The sequence below is a fragment of the Engystomops pustulosus genome, chromosome 6 (assembly GCF_040894005.1).
Source record: "Engystomops pustulosus chromosome 6, aEngPut4.maternal, whole genome shotgun sequence".
Lineage (NCBI taxonomy): Eukaryota > Metazoa > Chordata > Amphibia > Anura > Leptodactylidae > Engystomops > Engystomops pustulosus.
In genome coordinates this window covers 62,588,634-62,601,421 of record NC_092416.1, presented here as the reverse complement: position 1 = coordinate 62,601,421, position 12,788 = coordinate 62,588,634, and the positions used below count along the sequence as shown (strand labels likewise).

At 38.1% G+C, this 12,788-nt stretch overlaps 1 protein-coding gene across 7 annotated transcripts in view; it reads left to right on the top strand.

Annotated features, from left to right (window-relative positions):
- The window catches only part of PRDM16 (PR/SET domain 16), a 397,365-nt gene that overhangs the window by 183,189 nt on the left and 201,388 nt on the right, over positions 1 to 12,788 (top strand). For all 7 annotated transcript variants that reach the window (XM_072156321.1, XM_072156320.1, XM_072156319.1 and 4 more), the window contains exon 3: positions 7,373 to 7,420. In XM_072156321.1, coding sequence (XP_072012422.1) covers positions 7,373 to 7,420 — 48 coding nt within the window. The remainder of the gene's footprint in view (positions 1 to 7,372; positions 7,421 to 12,788) is intronic.

The window sequence follows — 12,788 nt, the reverse complement described above, 5'->3', positions numbered from 1 at the left end:
GCTGCCCAAACATCTTTCCTTCATTTCCTTTTAATTTAGGCGAATCAGTGTTAACCGGTCAGAGCAGGATATTGAAAGAAAAAAAAAAGAGATCATTAAAAAGAACCTTTGCTTTTTTTAAAAAAAAAGTCACCAGAATTAAATCAGAAGTGAATAAATGGTGAGAAAGAAAACTATATAAATGTATTCTGCTCCTTCTGAAAGGTGATTTTCAGATGCCCTCCACAGTAGATGATAGACAACTCAGTGACCAAATGTGTTCACCTTAAATCAGTCGTAATAAAGATGTCTCGTTTTCATCATTATTGTCTTGTCACTTGTTCTCATCAAGCTGTCGCATCATGACAGCTTCCAGTTAGTCAAAGAGGAGAAAGATCAGTTGTTAAACCCCCCGGGCTTGTACTCGGAAGCTCATCCTTTTCTCATTGCCGGGATTTTTCGTGGAGACCTTCATAGAGTGATCTACCATCCAGAACTACCTTTCGTTTTATGATAGACAGACACGTTCCTCAAGTGCCTAAATAATTTAAACAACTGATTCTACATCTGATAATTGTGATATGAAAAGAGAACACGGCCTACGACTTTCCTCATGATGATGACTAGCCATTGATTAGCTGAAGCAATTGTTAGTTAGATTGAACATGAGCAAATTATCTAAGATTCGATTTACAGTATCTTCACCAAGTCAATTTGGTACAATTGTTCTCTGAATTGGTATATAACCCCCTCTAGTTCTCTAAAATGTCCTATCTCATTTTGTGAATGTTTACATTTTTTCCATTTCCTTTTCCCATCCCCGTCGCTAAGGTCTGGGATGACGGACATCAGCATTTTCAAAAGCAAAAAAATATTCAGATTCGTTCAGTGCATTAAAAGTACCAATTTGTATCAAATCTACAAAATCTACAAAGCAATGGATAAATTCACTCGTCTCTTTTTAAGATTCACACTAAGGTTGTGCCTCACAATGGTTGTGGCAGAAATGGCCAATGAACATTTACGTATATAGCCACCTATACTATGATTTTTGATTTTCCTTAAATGTTTCACTCTAATCTTAAAGGGAGTTCCCATTTCAGCAAATTAATGTTATTGTTTGTATTATAAAAAGTTATACAACTTTACAATATACTTTCTGTATCAATTCCTCACAGTTTTCTAGATCTCTGCTTGTTGTCAATCTATGGAAAGCTTGTATGTTTACTACTAGTGGATAGAAACCTGACGATGGTCACACAGGTGCACGGCTCGTTAGTATCGTAGAGAATAATCAGAGCTGTGGGTTATAATGAGCTGTGCACCTGTGTGACCATGGTCCGATTTCTGTCCATTGGAAGTAAACGTGGAAGCTTTCTATAAAATGACAACAAGCAGATTGTTGTCATTCAAGAGATCTAGAAAACCGTGAGGAATTGATACAGAAAGTATATTGGAAAGTTGTATAACTGTTTATAATCCAACCAACAACATTAATTTGCTGAAATGGGAACATCCCTTTAAGGTCTTTTTCCATTCAATTTCTAACCATACAAGTGACTACTCCACACCAAACATCAGATAAGAATTTTTCCACATTAAAGATGAAAAGACTTGACATTTATCTATTGGTACTGGTAGGTATGAGAAGGATGTGGTGAGGAGTTGCTGTCATTAATCATCCCAGTATAATGAGTGTCAGGAGCTCAAGGTGAAAAGTGTAACTTTACATAGTGAGGTGGGAAGACACAAGTGCATGTCACTGTGCCATGTTTGTATATCTAGCACAAGGATTAGAGCACAAGGGATGGACGGCTTATTTTTCACAGTCACATGTTGCCTGTGATTTATTTTCATACTGCGGAGAGCTTTTAAGTTTTTATTCTGATGCAATGAGACGCAGCATTGGGTCTATTTAAAGGGTTATACACCATTAAACATAAAAGATTTCAACTTTCTTCTAAGATCAGAGAGTTTTTAATGAATTTCAAGCTTCTTGAGATTTCTTACTGGTTACAGGAACTTGTGAAAGGTTCATCTGAATATTAATTCATTAAGACATTGATAAAAGAAGTGAGATATTCTTATGAACAATAATAATAAAGACTTTTTAGTGACAGTCATTTTGAATATGTAGCCTAAAATAAAGGGCTAGTCATATTCTTGTTCTTTCTATTCTCAGAAACAGTCATGGCGGTCGTCCGGTCAGTTTATAGAGACATGAAGGGCTGTCATAATGATGAGAAAGAGCAAAGATATAAATGACAAGTTCTACTAAATATTTTCCCACAACACTGTATATCAGTTACTTCATTACATGCTGCCTAGAGATAGGACACTATGTGCAAACTGTTCTACTCCTCCTGCTCTACAACACGCTGCCTGCAGATAGGACACTATGTGCAAACTGTTCTACTCCTCCTGCTCTATAACACACTGCCTACAGATAGGACACTAATTGCAAACTGTTCTACTCCTCCTGCTCTATAACACGCTGCCTACAGATAGGACACTATGTGCAAACTGTTCTACTCCTCCTGCTCTATAACACACTGCCTACAGATAGGACACTAATTGCAAACTGTTCTACTCCTCCTGCTCTATAACACGCTGCCTACAGATAGGACACTATGTGCAAACTGTTCTACTCCTCCTGCTCTATAACAAGCTGCCTACAGATAGGACACTATGTAAAATATGTTTGACTCCTCTTACTTTATAACATGCTGCTTGCGGGAAAGACACTGAACAATTTGTACTGCTCCACCTGCTTTATGACATGTTTCTTGAAGTTAGCACATAATGGGGCACATTTACTTACCCGTTCTGTCGTGTTCCAAGAAAGTCCATTGTCTGACCGGAATGCACTGTGCCTCAATTCACTAAGATCGTGCGCCCAATATCCTGCATGCAGTGGTGTAACTAAGAGTGGCAGGGCTCCATGGCAGGCTTCGGCATGGGGCCCCCCTTCCCACTTAAAAATTATACATATTTGTATACTCACACATGCAAGTTACAATCACACATTTCTACACTTCTGCACATATGCTCATATATGCTCATATAGAGCATATATACACACACATACAGTTACATTTACAAACACACAGCATATATACACACATACAGTATATGCAGAAGCCATACACTGTATACACATACAACATATACATATCAGAGATGCAACAAATATACATCACATATATGTTATATACATATTATGCAGTACAATGTGCAGCATAATATGGATATAATGGTGTACATCCTCCACTCTTTAGTGTGTCAGGTCGGATGCTGGGGCCCCCTGACACTGTGGGCCCCATAGCGGTTGCTATGGCTGCTACCACTGTAGTTATGTAGTTACGCCCCTGCCTGCATGTGTCTCTCTTTAGGAAACTAAAGAACATGGAATATCTATTGAATTGGTTGCTATTTTCAGATTGGTATTGGTCACCCTTGTTTTTGCCTGATGATACTTATTGCCCCATTCCTGTTACCAGATCTTGCCAAAATCTGACCCCACCTGACACAATATTAAACAATGATTATGTTAATGACTTGGGAGATAAAAGAGAAGGTGCAGTAACTTTATACACTAACTCCCTGAAAAGCTCCTGCTATATTTTGTCACTGACAACAATGAAAACTGCTGTAAGGATCTAACCCAGGAGGGGGGGGGGGATGAATTAAGAGCTCCTAGTACTGAATGGGACAGAGAGCAAGTTCTTTTCTTTCCTAAATACTAAAACTTGTTCAGCATAAGCTGCTTGAAGAAAAAAAAGGTCATAGGAAGGCCTTGCATGAGATTCACTTTTCTCTCAGATCCATATGAAACTCAAGACTTAACTAGGGAAGAGGGAGAAGAAGCAGCTCGCTATAACGTGACTATGCCGGCTTCTCAGTCACAAGATACATTTATTTTGCCTGTTTAAAGAAAGTTTGTCTTAGGATTTTGGGAGCCAACGAAAATCTGTCAGATCCAAAAAAGTTTCCAAAACTTATAATAGTGACATGTGGGAGCCTGTAGGGAGCCGGGTGAAGCAATGCAGATAATCATCTTTTTAAGGCTATGCAAATTGCCCACCATGTGCAAGAGGCTGAATCATTTTGGAAGAGTTGTCTCTAAATAAGCATCGCTGAGGCAGAGGCTAAAAGTGTCAATTTCAGGAAAAAGGTGAAAGTTCCAGTAAAGAGCTGAAGCACTTGAGATGGTAGGAAAATAAGCTCCACCCCGTGGTCAGGCATGTAATTGTACGGCCGATCTCCCACAATGCACTGCCTTCTTGTAATCCTCAAAAAAGTAGCTAAAAGAAATCATCATATTGTTCAGGATCAGTACCAAATAGTTAAAAGTAAAGATGAGCAAAACTATTTGTCAGTTTGTACATTTGGGGTAGATCTGTCGATTTTCAGACACCTAATATTTTCTGATTCCCTGTGAAGGAATCTTGTATAAATATGATTATAACGGAAGTCTAACTGATCCATTAAAGTATCCACTGATTTCAGTGAAGCCACCTTTGTTTTTATTGTCCAGCTGCTTCTTCCATGGCAAAATGTCACTTTACAAATAGGCAAATTAGGCTGAAATGCTTTGGCAGAGCACCTTAGGTCTCCAGCTCCTCATCTCATTGGACCCAGGAGTGACCTAGCTGAAGGGGGAAGGATGAGAGAAGGGACATGGAGATTTAAGTGCAGCAGGGGATGTTCTTATTGTTGTGTAGCTGGAGCCCTGACGTGCTCCTCTAACTCCCACCAAAGCACATCAGCCATATTTACATATTTCTAAAGTTAACTTTTGGCATGAGAGAAGTAACTGGAAAATATACAGGAATAGGTGTTGTGTGGGCATAGCCCTGTAAAACTAAGTAGCTCATTCTAGTAGGTACACCATGGTGACAGATTCCATTTATTGTTATTCGCTCTTTCTAGTAATACTGGCTAAAAAAGTTTTGTTTTAATTAAGTTTTTATTGAAGAGTAGAACGAGCAGTAAATTTTCTGCGCAGAGAGGGCGGAGCTATTAAACAAAGTAGGAATTTAGGCATTTACCAGAGTTTAAGTTAAAACACATGAAGCTCACAAACAATGTATACGTTTGGAAGTGTTTAGAAATGTGTGTTAACATCATATAAACAGTGTAAAAGCTTTCTTAGCGGGTCTGAAATAAAGAAAAAAGAGGCGAGTTTATTTTGTTTTCCTCCTGCGTCCTCAAAAAGTGATGCACGAAAAGTGCACATCAAACCGCACAGTCTCACAGCTCTTTTTATCAATGACAGTTTATCTAGACGAGTAAAGAAGAAGAATAACATTACCAAGTAAATGGAAGGGTCCTGATCTGTCTCTGTAATATAATCAAATTCAACTTCCACTACAGCTGAAGAATGTTAACGTATAAACTGTTTTCCTATGTGAGTCGCATGGTGTTACTGTCATATCATCTCTTCATCCTTGACTCATCCACTCTTCATAGAGGAGGTGGCATGGTAGAAACAAAACTGAGCCCCTTGTATAGATATCTGGAAGTAGCTTGGCCCAGTTTCCCAGTGACCATATAGCACCCCCAGTATCCGCTTTGGGATGTACACAATTGTTACTGGGAGGTATTGGGTGTACAGATCTATGGTATAAAGTTTGTCAAACCCAGACTTTTATGCCAAAAAGTTATAATGAAAATTGAAGGAAGTATTCACAGATGCAAACATAGTCCCTTTAAAGTGAACCTTTCTAGGCTAAGGGTTCATGCACACTAACGTATGGGGGGGCGTATATATAGCCGCAAATTTATGGCAGCATATACGTCCCCCATAGTTGTCTCACAACATGTGCTCACCGTACTGTACCGTGGCCGCAAAAAAGATAGAGCTTGCGGCTCTATCCTATATGGAGAGAGGAGGGGCGAGCAGGGCTGTGTGCCCAAACGGCTACGCTCGGGCACACTTTAGTGTTCATGAGCCCTTACATAGCATATGGAGATATGCTAGTTATGGTACATCTTGAATCTTTTAGATTTTTCTTGGTCAAACTCCCACGAATTGTTTAAGATAGATCATTAGCATAAAGGTCTCAGAATTTGGGAGTGAGGTTTAGAGATATTATAAAGGTTGTAATTCAGGATAAGTTCTGATAGTTCAGCTATGTCTATGTATAATAAAAATAAAAATAATAATAATCTTTATTTATATAGTGCCATCAAATTCCATAGCGCTTTACTAATATGTATGGACCCTTGCAGGTGAATATTCATTGGATGGTAGATCATTGATATATTGCTGTAGTGTACTGTAGTGATTTTGGGATCAGGCTACATTTATGTATTCAGTCTAAAATAGATGACCACAACATACATTTTCACAGCAAAGGGGCCAATATATTAAGACTGGCGCACAAATATTCTCAATCATTAGCAGAAAACATGCCAGAAATAAAGTCATTCCGACCTCTCAATTTCAGTGCAGCACTCCTGTGCCAGAATTGGCATCTACATCAAGTCCATCCTGACATAGTTTTCAGCTATAACCTATGACAGGATATTGTAAATATGGCTGACCAAGGTGTTCCCACCCAGGCCTTCCATGTTCCCCGCCAAAAGTAGAAAATAGTCACAAATTCCATGGTGTGTGTTATTATGACTTTTTCATGCCTTGTATGGCAAGAAACTGCCACATAAAGCATGATACATGAGCCCCAATGTATTTTCCTGGACTGTTGCATGATTTTTGCAATCTAAAATATTTCATGTAGCTGTTTTGCACCATTTCAATACAATATGAATGGCTAAATTTGAGAATACTTTTATAGGGGTTTTCAGGGTAAATTTTATACATCATTAATAGGTGATCATCCGACACCTCCACTGACTCTTTCGAACCACCAACGAGTCAGAAGTAGACAGCTCCTTCCCAGTGTAAACTCAACTACTTTATTTGGTGCCAACCTTGCAAAGAATCATGATGACTCTCTCTTTCTGTAGTGTAAAACAGCTGCTCAAAAGGGACACTTTTATTTGCATAAAAAGGATTATAGTTAATGATTAGAAACACTAAATAAAATTATCTGTTTTCCATAATCTTTAATTAAGCACAAAGTAGGTGATATTGGATTCAGATATATAACACAAACACATTGATCAAATGCATATGAATAAAGATACTCTGGCCAAATCAATGTATCCATTAAAAGGATTGGAAATCACAAATTTGCTGACAGTCATACCAGGTAATAAATCTGAGAAAAACTCACCTCAAGTGTCAAAGATATCTGATTCATTGAACAAAGTCACCAAAAAAAAAAGAATGGATTTGATTGTTATTTTTAGGATTTACTGTCCTTTTTAATGTAACATGATTTATATAAAGGGTTTAAGACCAAGAAATATTTCTTTTTCTCCACAGCAAATGTTACCTGATTCAGAAGTTACATCACAAGATGAAAGTAGAAAGGTAGGAAATTAAGTTTTCATTTTTTGCTTCAAGCAAACTCACTAATCGTGTAATTAATAATGTGATTCTTTCATTTTCTTTGTGTATTATCCTTGATCAGTTTAAGCTACTATCTGTAGGCACATGTATACTGTACAGGCAGTCCCCGGGTTACGTACAAAATAGGGTCCGGAGGTTGGTTCTTAAGTTGAATTTGTATGTAAGTCGAAACTGTATATTTTATAATTGAAGTTCTAGACAAATTTTTTTATTTTGTCCCAGCGACAATTGGAGTTTCGAAATTATTGCTGTAATTGGACCAAGGATTATCAATAAAGCTTCATTACAGACACCTTACAGCTGGTCATTGTAGTCTGGGACTATAGTAAAGCATCAAGAGAGCTTCACCAGAAGTCACAGTAGGCAGAGGTGTCTGTCTGTAATTATGGGTTGTCTGTAAGTCGGGTGTCCTTAAGTAGGGGACCGCCTGTATATAAATTTAATATTGAGTTACAAAACCTGACCCATATCAGATCTCCTTGGTGCTTTTTGGAATGATAGTCCCCTTTGGTCTTTGTTGGAGCCCCCTTTGAATGTGAATGTGAATCAGCCAAACGCCAGTATTCACATAGGCCTAATGTCATAAACATTTTACTGAATACCTCTAGTTCAAGGTGTTTTTGACAGTACAAATTAATGCTATACCACTGAGGAACGCAATCTCTGTGATCAGTATAGTTCTGCCACTCTCTCATACCTGCATTCAGACCTCCATCATAATCTTCTCACATGAAAATGATAATAACAGAAGTCTAATTAATCAATTAAAATGTTCATTGATTTCAATCAACTTTTAATAACTATTGTAGCAACTTGCAGCACGCCCATTAGGGCTTTCAGTATTTGAGTGGAAAATTGGACCGGAGTCGCAGGGCTATTCTTTCTGGCTCAAATAATGGAAACCTTATGGAAATTGTGCAAATGGACAGTAACAGAAACCATTAAGGGTCCATTGAAATCAATCATTTTAATAGATTTGTTGTTATATTCTGTAATTGTTTAAGTGACGGAAGATAATAACGTTGACCCAAAGGTGTGAACTAGGCTTAAACCTACCAAGAAAGTTAAATTAAAGTGTCTAATGGGCAGCATGAGCTGCTTTAATGAACATGATCTAGTTCTGAACTGATGAAATTTAAATTAGTTTTTCACGCTCCGGTATGTTATCTATATTGTCAATGGTCAATATCAGATAAACAATAAGATTTTGCACCAATCAGCTACTCCAAAAAACCTTTGCCATTGGAACTACAAAGTGAATGGGGCCCGGAAGAAGACGGCTCCATCCTCTGTGCAGTGGCTGCGCAAAGGTAAAGCAGCTCAGCTGTTAATAAACTGAATCTGATAGGTTTAAAACATACCCCCACCCCCCAAAAAAAAAATCCCAGACATGTATAAATATAACAAGTATCTCCAGGGCACCTGGGAAATTGTGACTGCAGCTTCTTTCCTTGGCCGTTCTACACCTCCTGATCTTACATGAATGCATATTTGAAATACAATTAAATATCTAAATAATTCCATGATCACTTAATAAAAAGACAATATAAATTGTAATAAGTTTTTTTTGCCTTCCATATTTTGTAATTTAGGACAAGCCCCCAATATGCAACAATATTAGCTGTGTACAACCTTATGGCCCTCTGCAGACTTTAGAGAAAGCTTAAACCATCTCCGTCAAGATCTTTAAGGCTGTGACTTACATGAATGTAAATATTTTAGAAATGACATCATTTGGCAGACGCACAGTGTCGGTGAAGAGGGACTATACCATATTTAAAATATATTCACTTTCCTATAGTAAATCTTTATGCTTTAAATGACTACAGATTGATGTCTCCCAACGTGTGTCTGATTGTGTTTATTTCTTGATGTAAAGTTATATAAACTATTGCAATGAATGTTAGTTTTGTTATTAGGAGTTATAGCTTGAGCTATTGCATTGATGACGTTTTTGTTTTTTTGTTGTATTTTTATATGAATATGAGACACTTCTGACCTATTATCGTACATGTTATATGTGGACTTTTTGGCTTGGTACTAACAATATAACTGCAAGGAATGAAACTGCATTAATGTACCAGAAAAAAAAAAGTTTTGTGACCAAGTTGTGACCTTCCGAAAGGACCAATGTCTATAGGGATGACCTTTTTACCTTCGGAACCGCCATAACTCACTCCTTGCTGTCTGTGACTCAGTGGGATCTTTTTTGTGTCTTTAGACGCATCAACAAGGTGGCAGTACGACAGATCCTCATTTCCATACAACTCAATTATTTAAGAGCTTCCAAAGCATTGGAGTCTATTCAGCCATTCAAATGCTGCTACATATGTGCGTATTCACAGAAATCTAACCTAAACACATAAAATACCACATAAAGTTCTGCTGTATTTAGTCTTCATTCATCATATACGGTACTTTTGACCTATTTTTTGTGAATATTTTTTTATCTTATTTCACTATTTTATACTTTTGAAATTCCCAGCTGATATGTTTCCTATAAAGACCAAAAAGTATAGCTTTGCTTCTTAGAAATAAAATGTATTTTGAACTAAAAAAATGCATTTGGTAATGGTTTCTTAGCTTTATGAGGTCATAAATTCATTTAGGGATGCGCTGGACATTTTAATAGTTGGGGGTCATTGAGGTCATAGCAGTAAGGTAAAGAGTTCAAGTACGTGGGGGGGGGGAGCAGTTGTCCTGCTTCAACTTTATATGAGAATATGTGTGACTCAATATCTAGACCAAAGTGATGTTCTTCACACAGTAACACAAAATAATAATATATTATTACAATTAATTAAAGGATTTTGATTAGATGATTTATATTTTTCCTACTTTTTATTTCCAAATCCTTATTATTATTTTTTTTCACTTGGCATATGAATATGTTTCTGTTATGTAGCTGAAATAGGTTTACAGCAAGGGTTTCCACCAAGGCTTCTGCCCTGAATAAAATTTGGACTATGTAGCAGTTTTTTGTTAAGCTCCCTGCATATAAATGTGTGCTGTTCTTGGGCTGCAAAGAATGGATCTGTGTGTCATCCATGTGTCATCTGTATGTCATCTGTTTTCTTTATAAGTCATCTGTTTTTTTGCGGATCTGGCAAAAAAATGGAAGTTTGGCAAATGACTTGATTGTGTTAAATAGCAAATGATCTGCAAATACGGAGTACATGTGGATGACACTGGGACACATTTACTAAGGGTCCAAACACTGCATTTTCGCCAGGTTTTTCGATTTTTTTTAAGTTTTGCTGTGAATTCCCCCGGGTTTTGGCGCACGTGATCGATTTGTGGCGCATCACTGCTGGCTTGCATGTGACACAAATCGAGGGGGCCTTGACATCGGACAACCCGACTGATTTGGTCAAACCGTGGAATTTAAAAAGCAAATTGTGTCGCAAGATCAGCACTTACATGCACCAGGAAGAAGAAGGTGAACTCCAGCGGACATCAGCGGGGGAAGCAACAGATGCAGGATGTGAAGCGCACGATCCTAGCGAATCGTGGCAGACCCGAATCCTCATCGGAAAACGCACGGCGGGGATCACAACAGGACAGGTAAGTAAATGTGTCCCACTGTGTGTCATCAGTATTTTTCATGTTCCCAGATACTTATATGGGAAGTTACGGGCCGCAAACATGGGCAGGAATGTAATGGGAATCATGAAAAATACAGTAATTTCCATTAGGATGAGTTCACATCAAGTTGTTTTTGTAGGCTCGACATATAGTTTTTGCCTCCGTCTGACTACTATACATCTTATCTGGCAAAATAGGCAGGATGGAATGACATAGCAAGCTAGTAACGTATGCAGAGGAGGCAATAGAAACCTACTGCATCCCATCTAAAGGTGTGCTGAACGCATATGTCACTCAGTATGAGGGGGGCGCGGTGATGTCACTATCCATATAAGAATAGTTACGTCACTGGGAAAACACCCCCTACATCGCCAGGAGCCAATTTCTGGCTACTAGTGTACACTCCTCCCTTTGCATTCAGGGAGGTGGAGGAGTCCACAGGCGACGTATCCCACTGTATAATCATATGTATGGTCTGTGCCGTAATTTGTAAGGACACATTGGAATCCCCCCGATGTGTCCTTACAACACATGGCAAATAATGTGATGTGAACCAAGCCTTAAAATGAATGTATAAGTACGCCATCAGCAGAAAAAAAGTATAGCACACAGAAGAAAACAACATAATTGTGCATATAGACTTGCATTGTGAACTGTGGAGGGAAACATGTTTTTGCCAGTTTTGGGATCTCAAGTGAATTCTCTGTTGTGGCAGGTCAACAAGTGCATTATAGTCTGCAATACAAAAACATATTGGGGCACATTTACTTACCCATACGGAGGAGCTTAACAGAAAGTACATTGTCCGGTGATAATGCACTGTGCCGTAATTTACTAAGATTGTGCACCCGATAGCCTGCATGTGCCACTTCCCCCGAATCTGCCAGATCGTCTGATGGAATGGCCTCTGATTTCTGTTGTATGAAAGCCAGCGCAGCAAAAAATGATTGCGTGTGACAGAATACCAGAGCAGATGCCTTTTAAATACCTGTCAAAGGTGTGCAAATCCTGAAAGTCCAACAAAAGTACAATCAGAGACCCTTAGCAAAAAAAGCCCCATTATTCCTTGTTGAGATTTCAGCCATAGACTATAGCAAATAAAGCAGTCCTGGTTGTTTATGCTCCTGCCCTTCCCTACCTGCTCTGTCCTCCATCCCAACATGCCCAAAATGGCATACAGGGTGGGAAAAAAAGCTCCAAATTTGTTACTGCAGATATTTTGGTGGAGAATGCCTCTAAACATGAAGGTAGGAGAAAAGGGTATGTTTCATGATGGCACTTTCCCCTGATAAGGAATATTATTTTTAACAAAAAATATGGTATATGGATAGTTTATTTCTTTGTATACGTAAGATTTTATGTGCTACATACATCATACAACTAGCAACAAAGTAATCATTAGCCACTGACTACATTACTACTTAGTCGGTCATAGTAACAGTGACACCTCCTGGTTAATAAAATTCCATCAGCCAATATCAAAGACAATATTTAAAAAAAAACTATATGACATTTCTTTAATTTACTATTTTATTCTTAGTATTTTTTTTTGTGTTAATGCTACACAACGCTTCCTTTTTTTTTTTCTTGTAACGAGTGGTGCAATGTTACATCCACCACTGATATTGGTGCAAACACTGGTGTCTTTCACATTTCCTCTTAAAAAACAGATTGAATAAATGTTTTGGATTGGAAGCCGGAGTCAAATAATGGCACTATAGTCATCCCGAGTCTTTTAAATTGC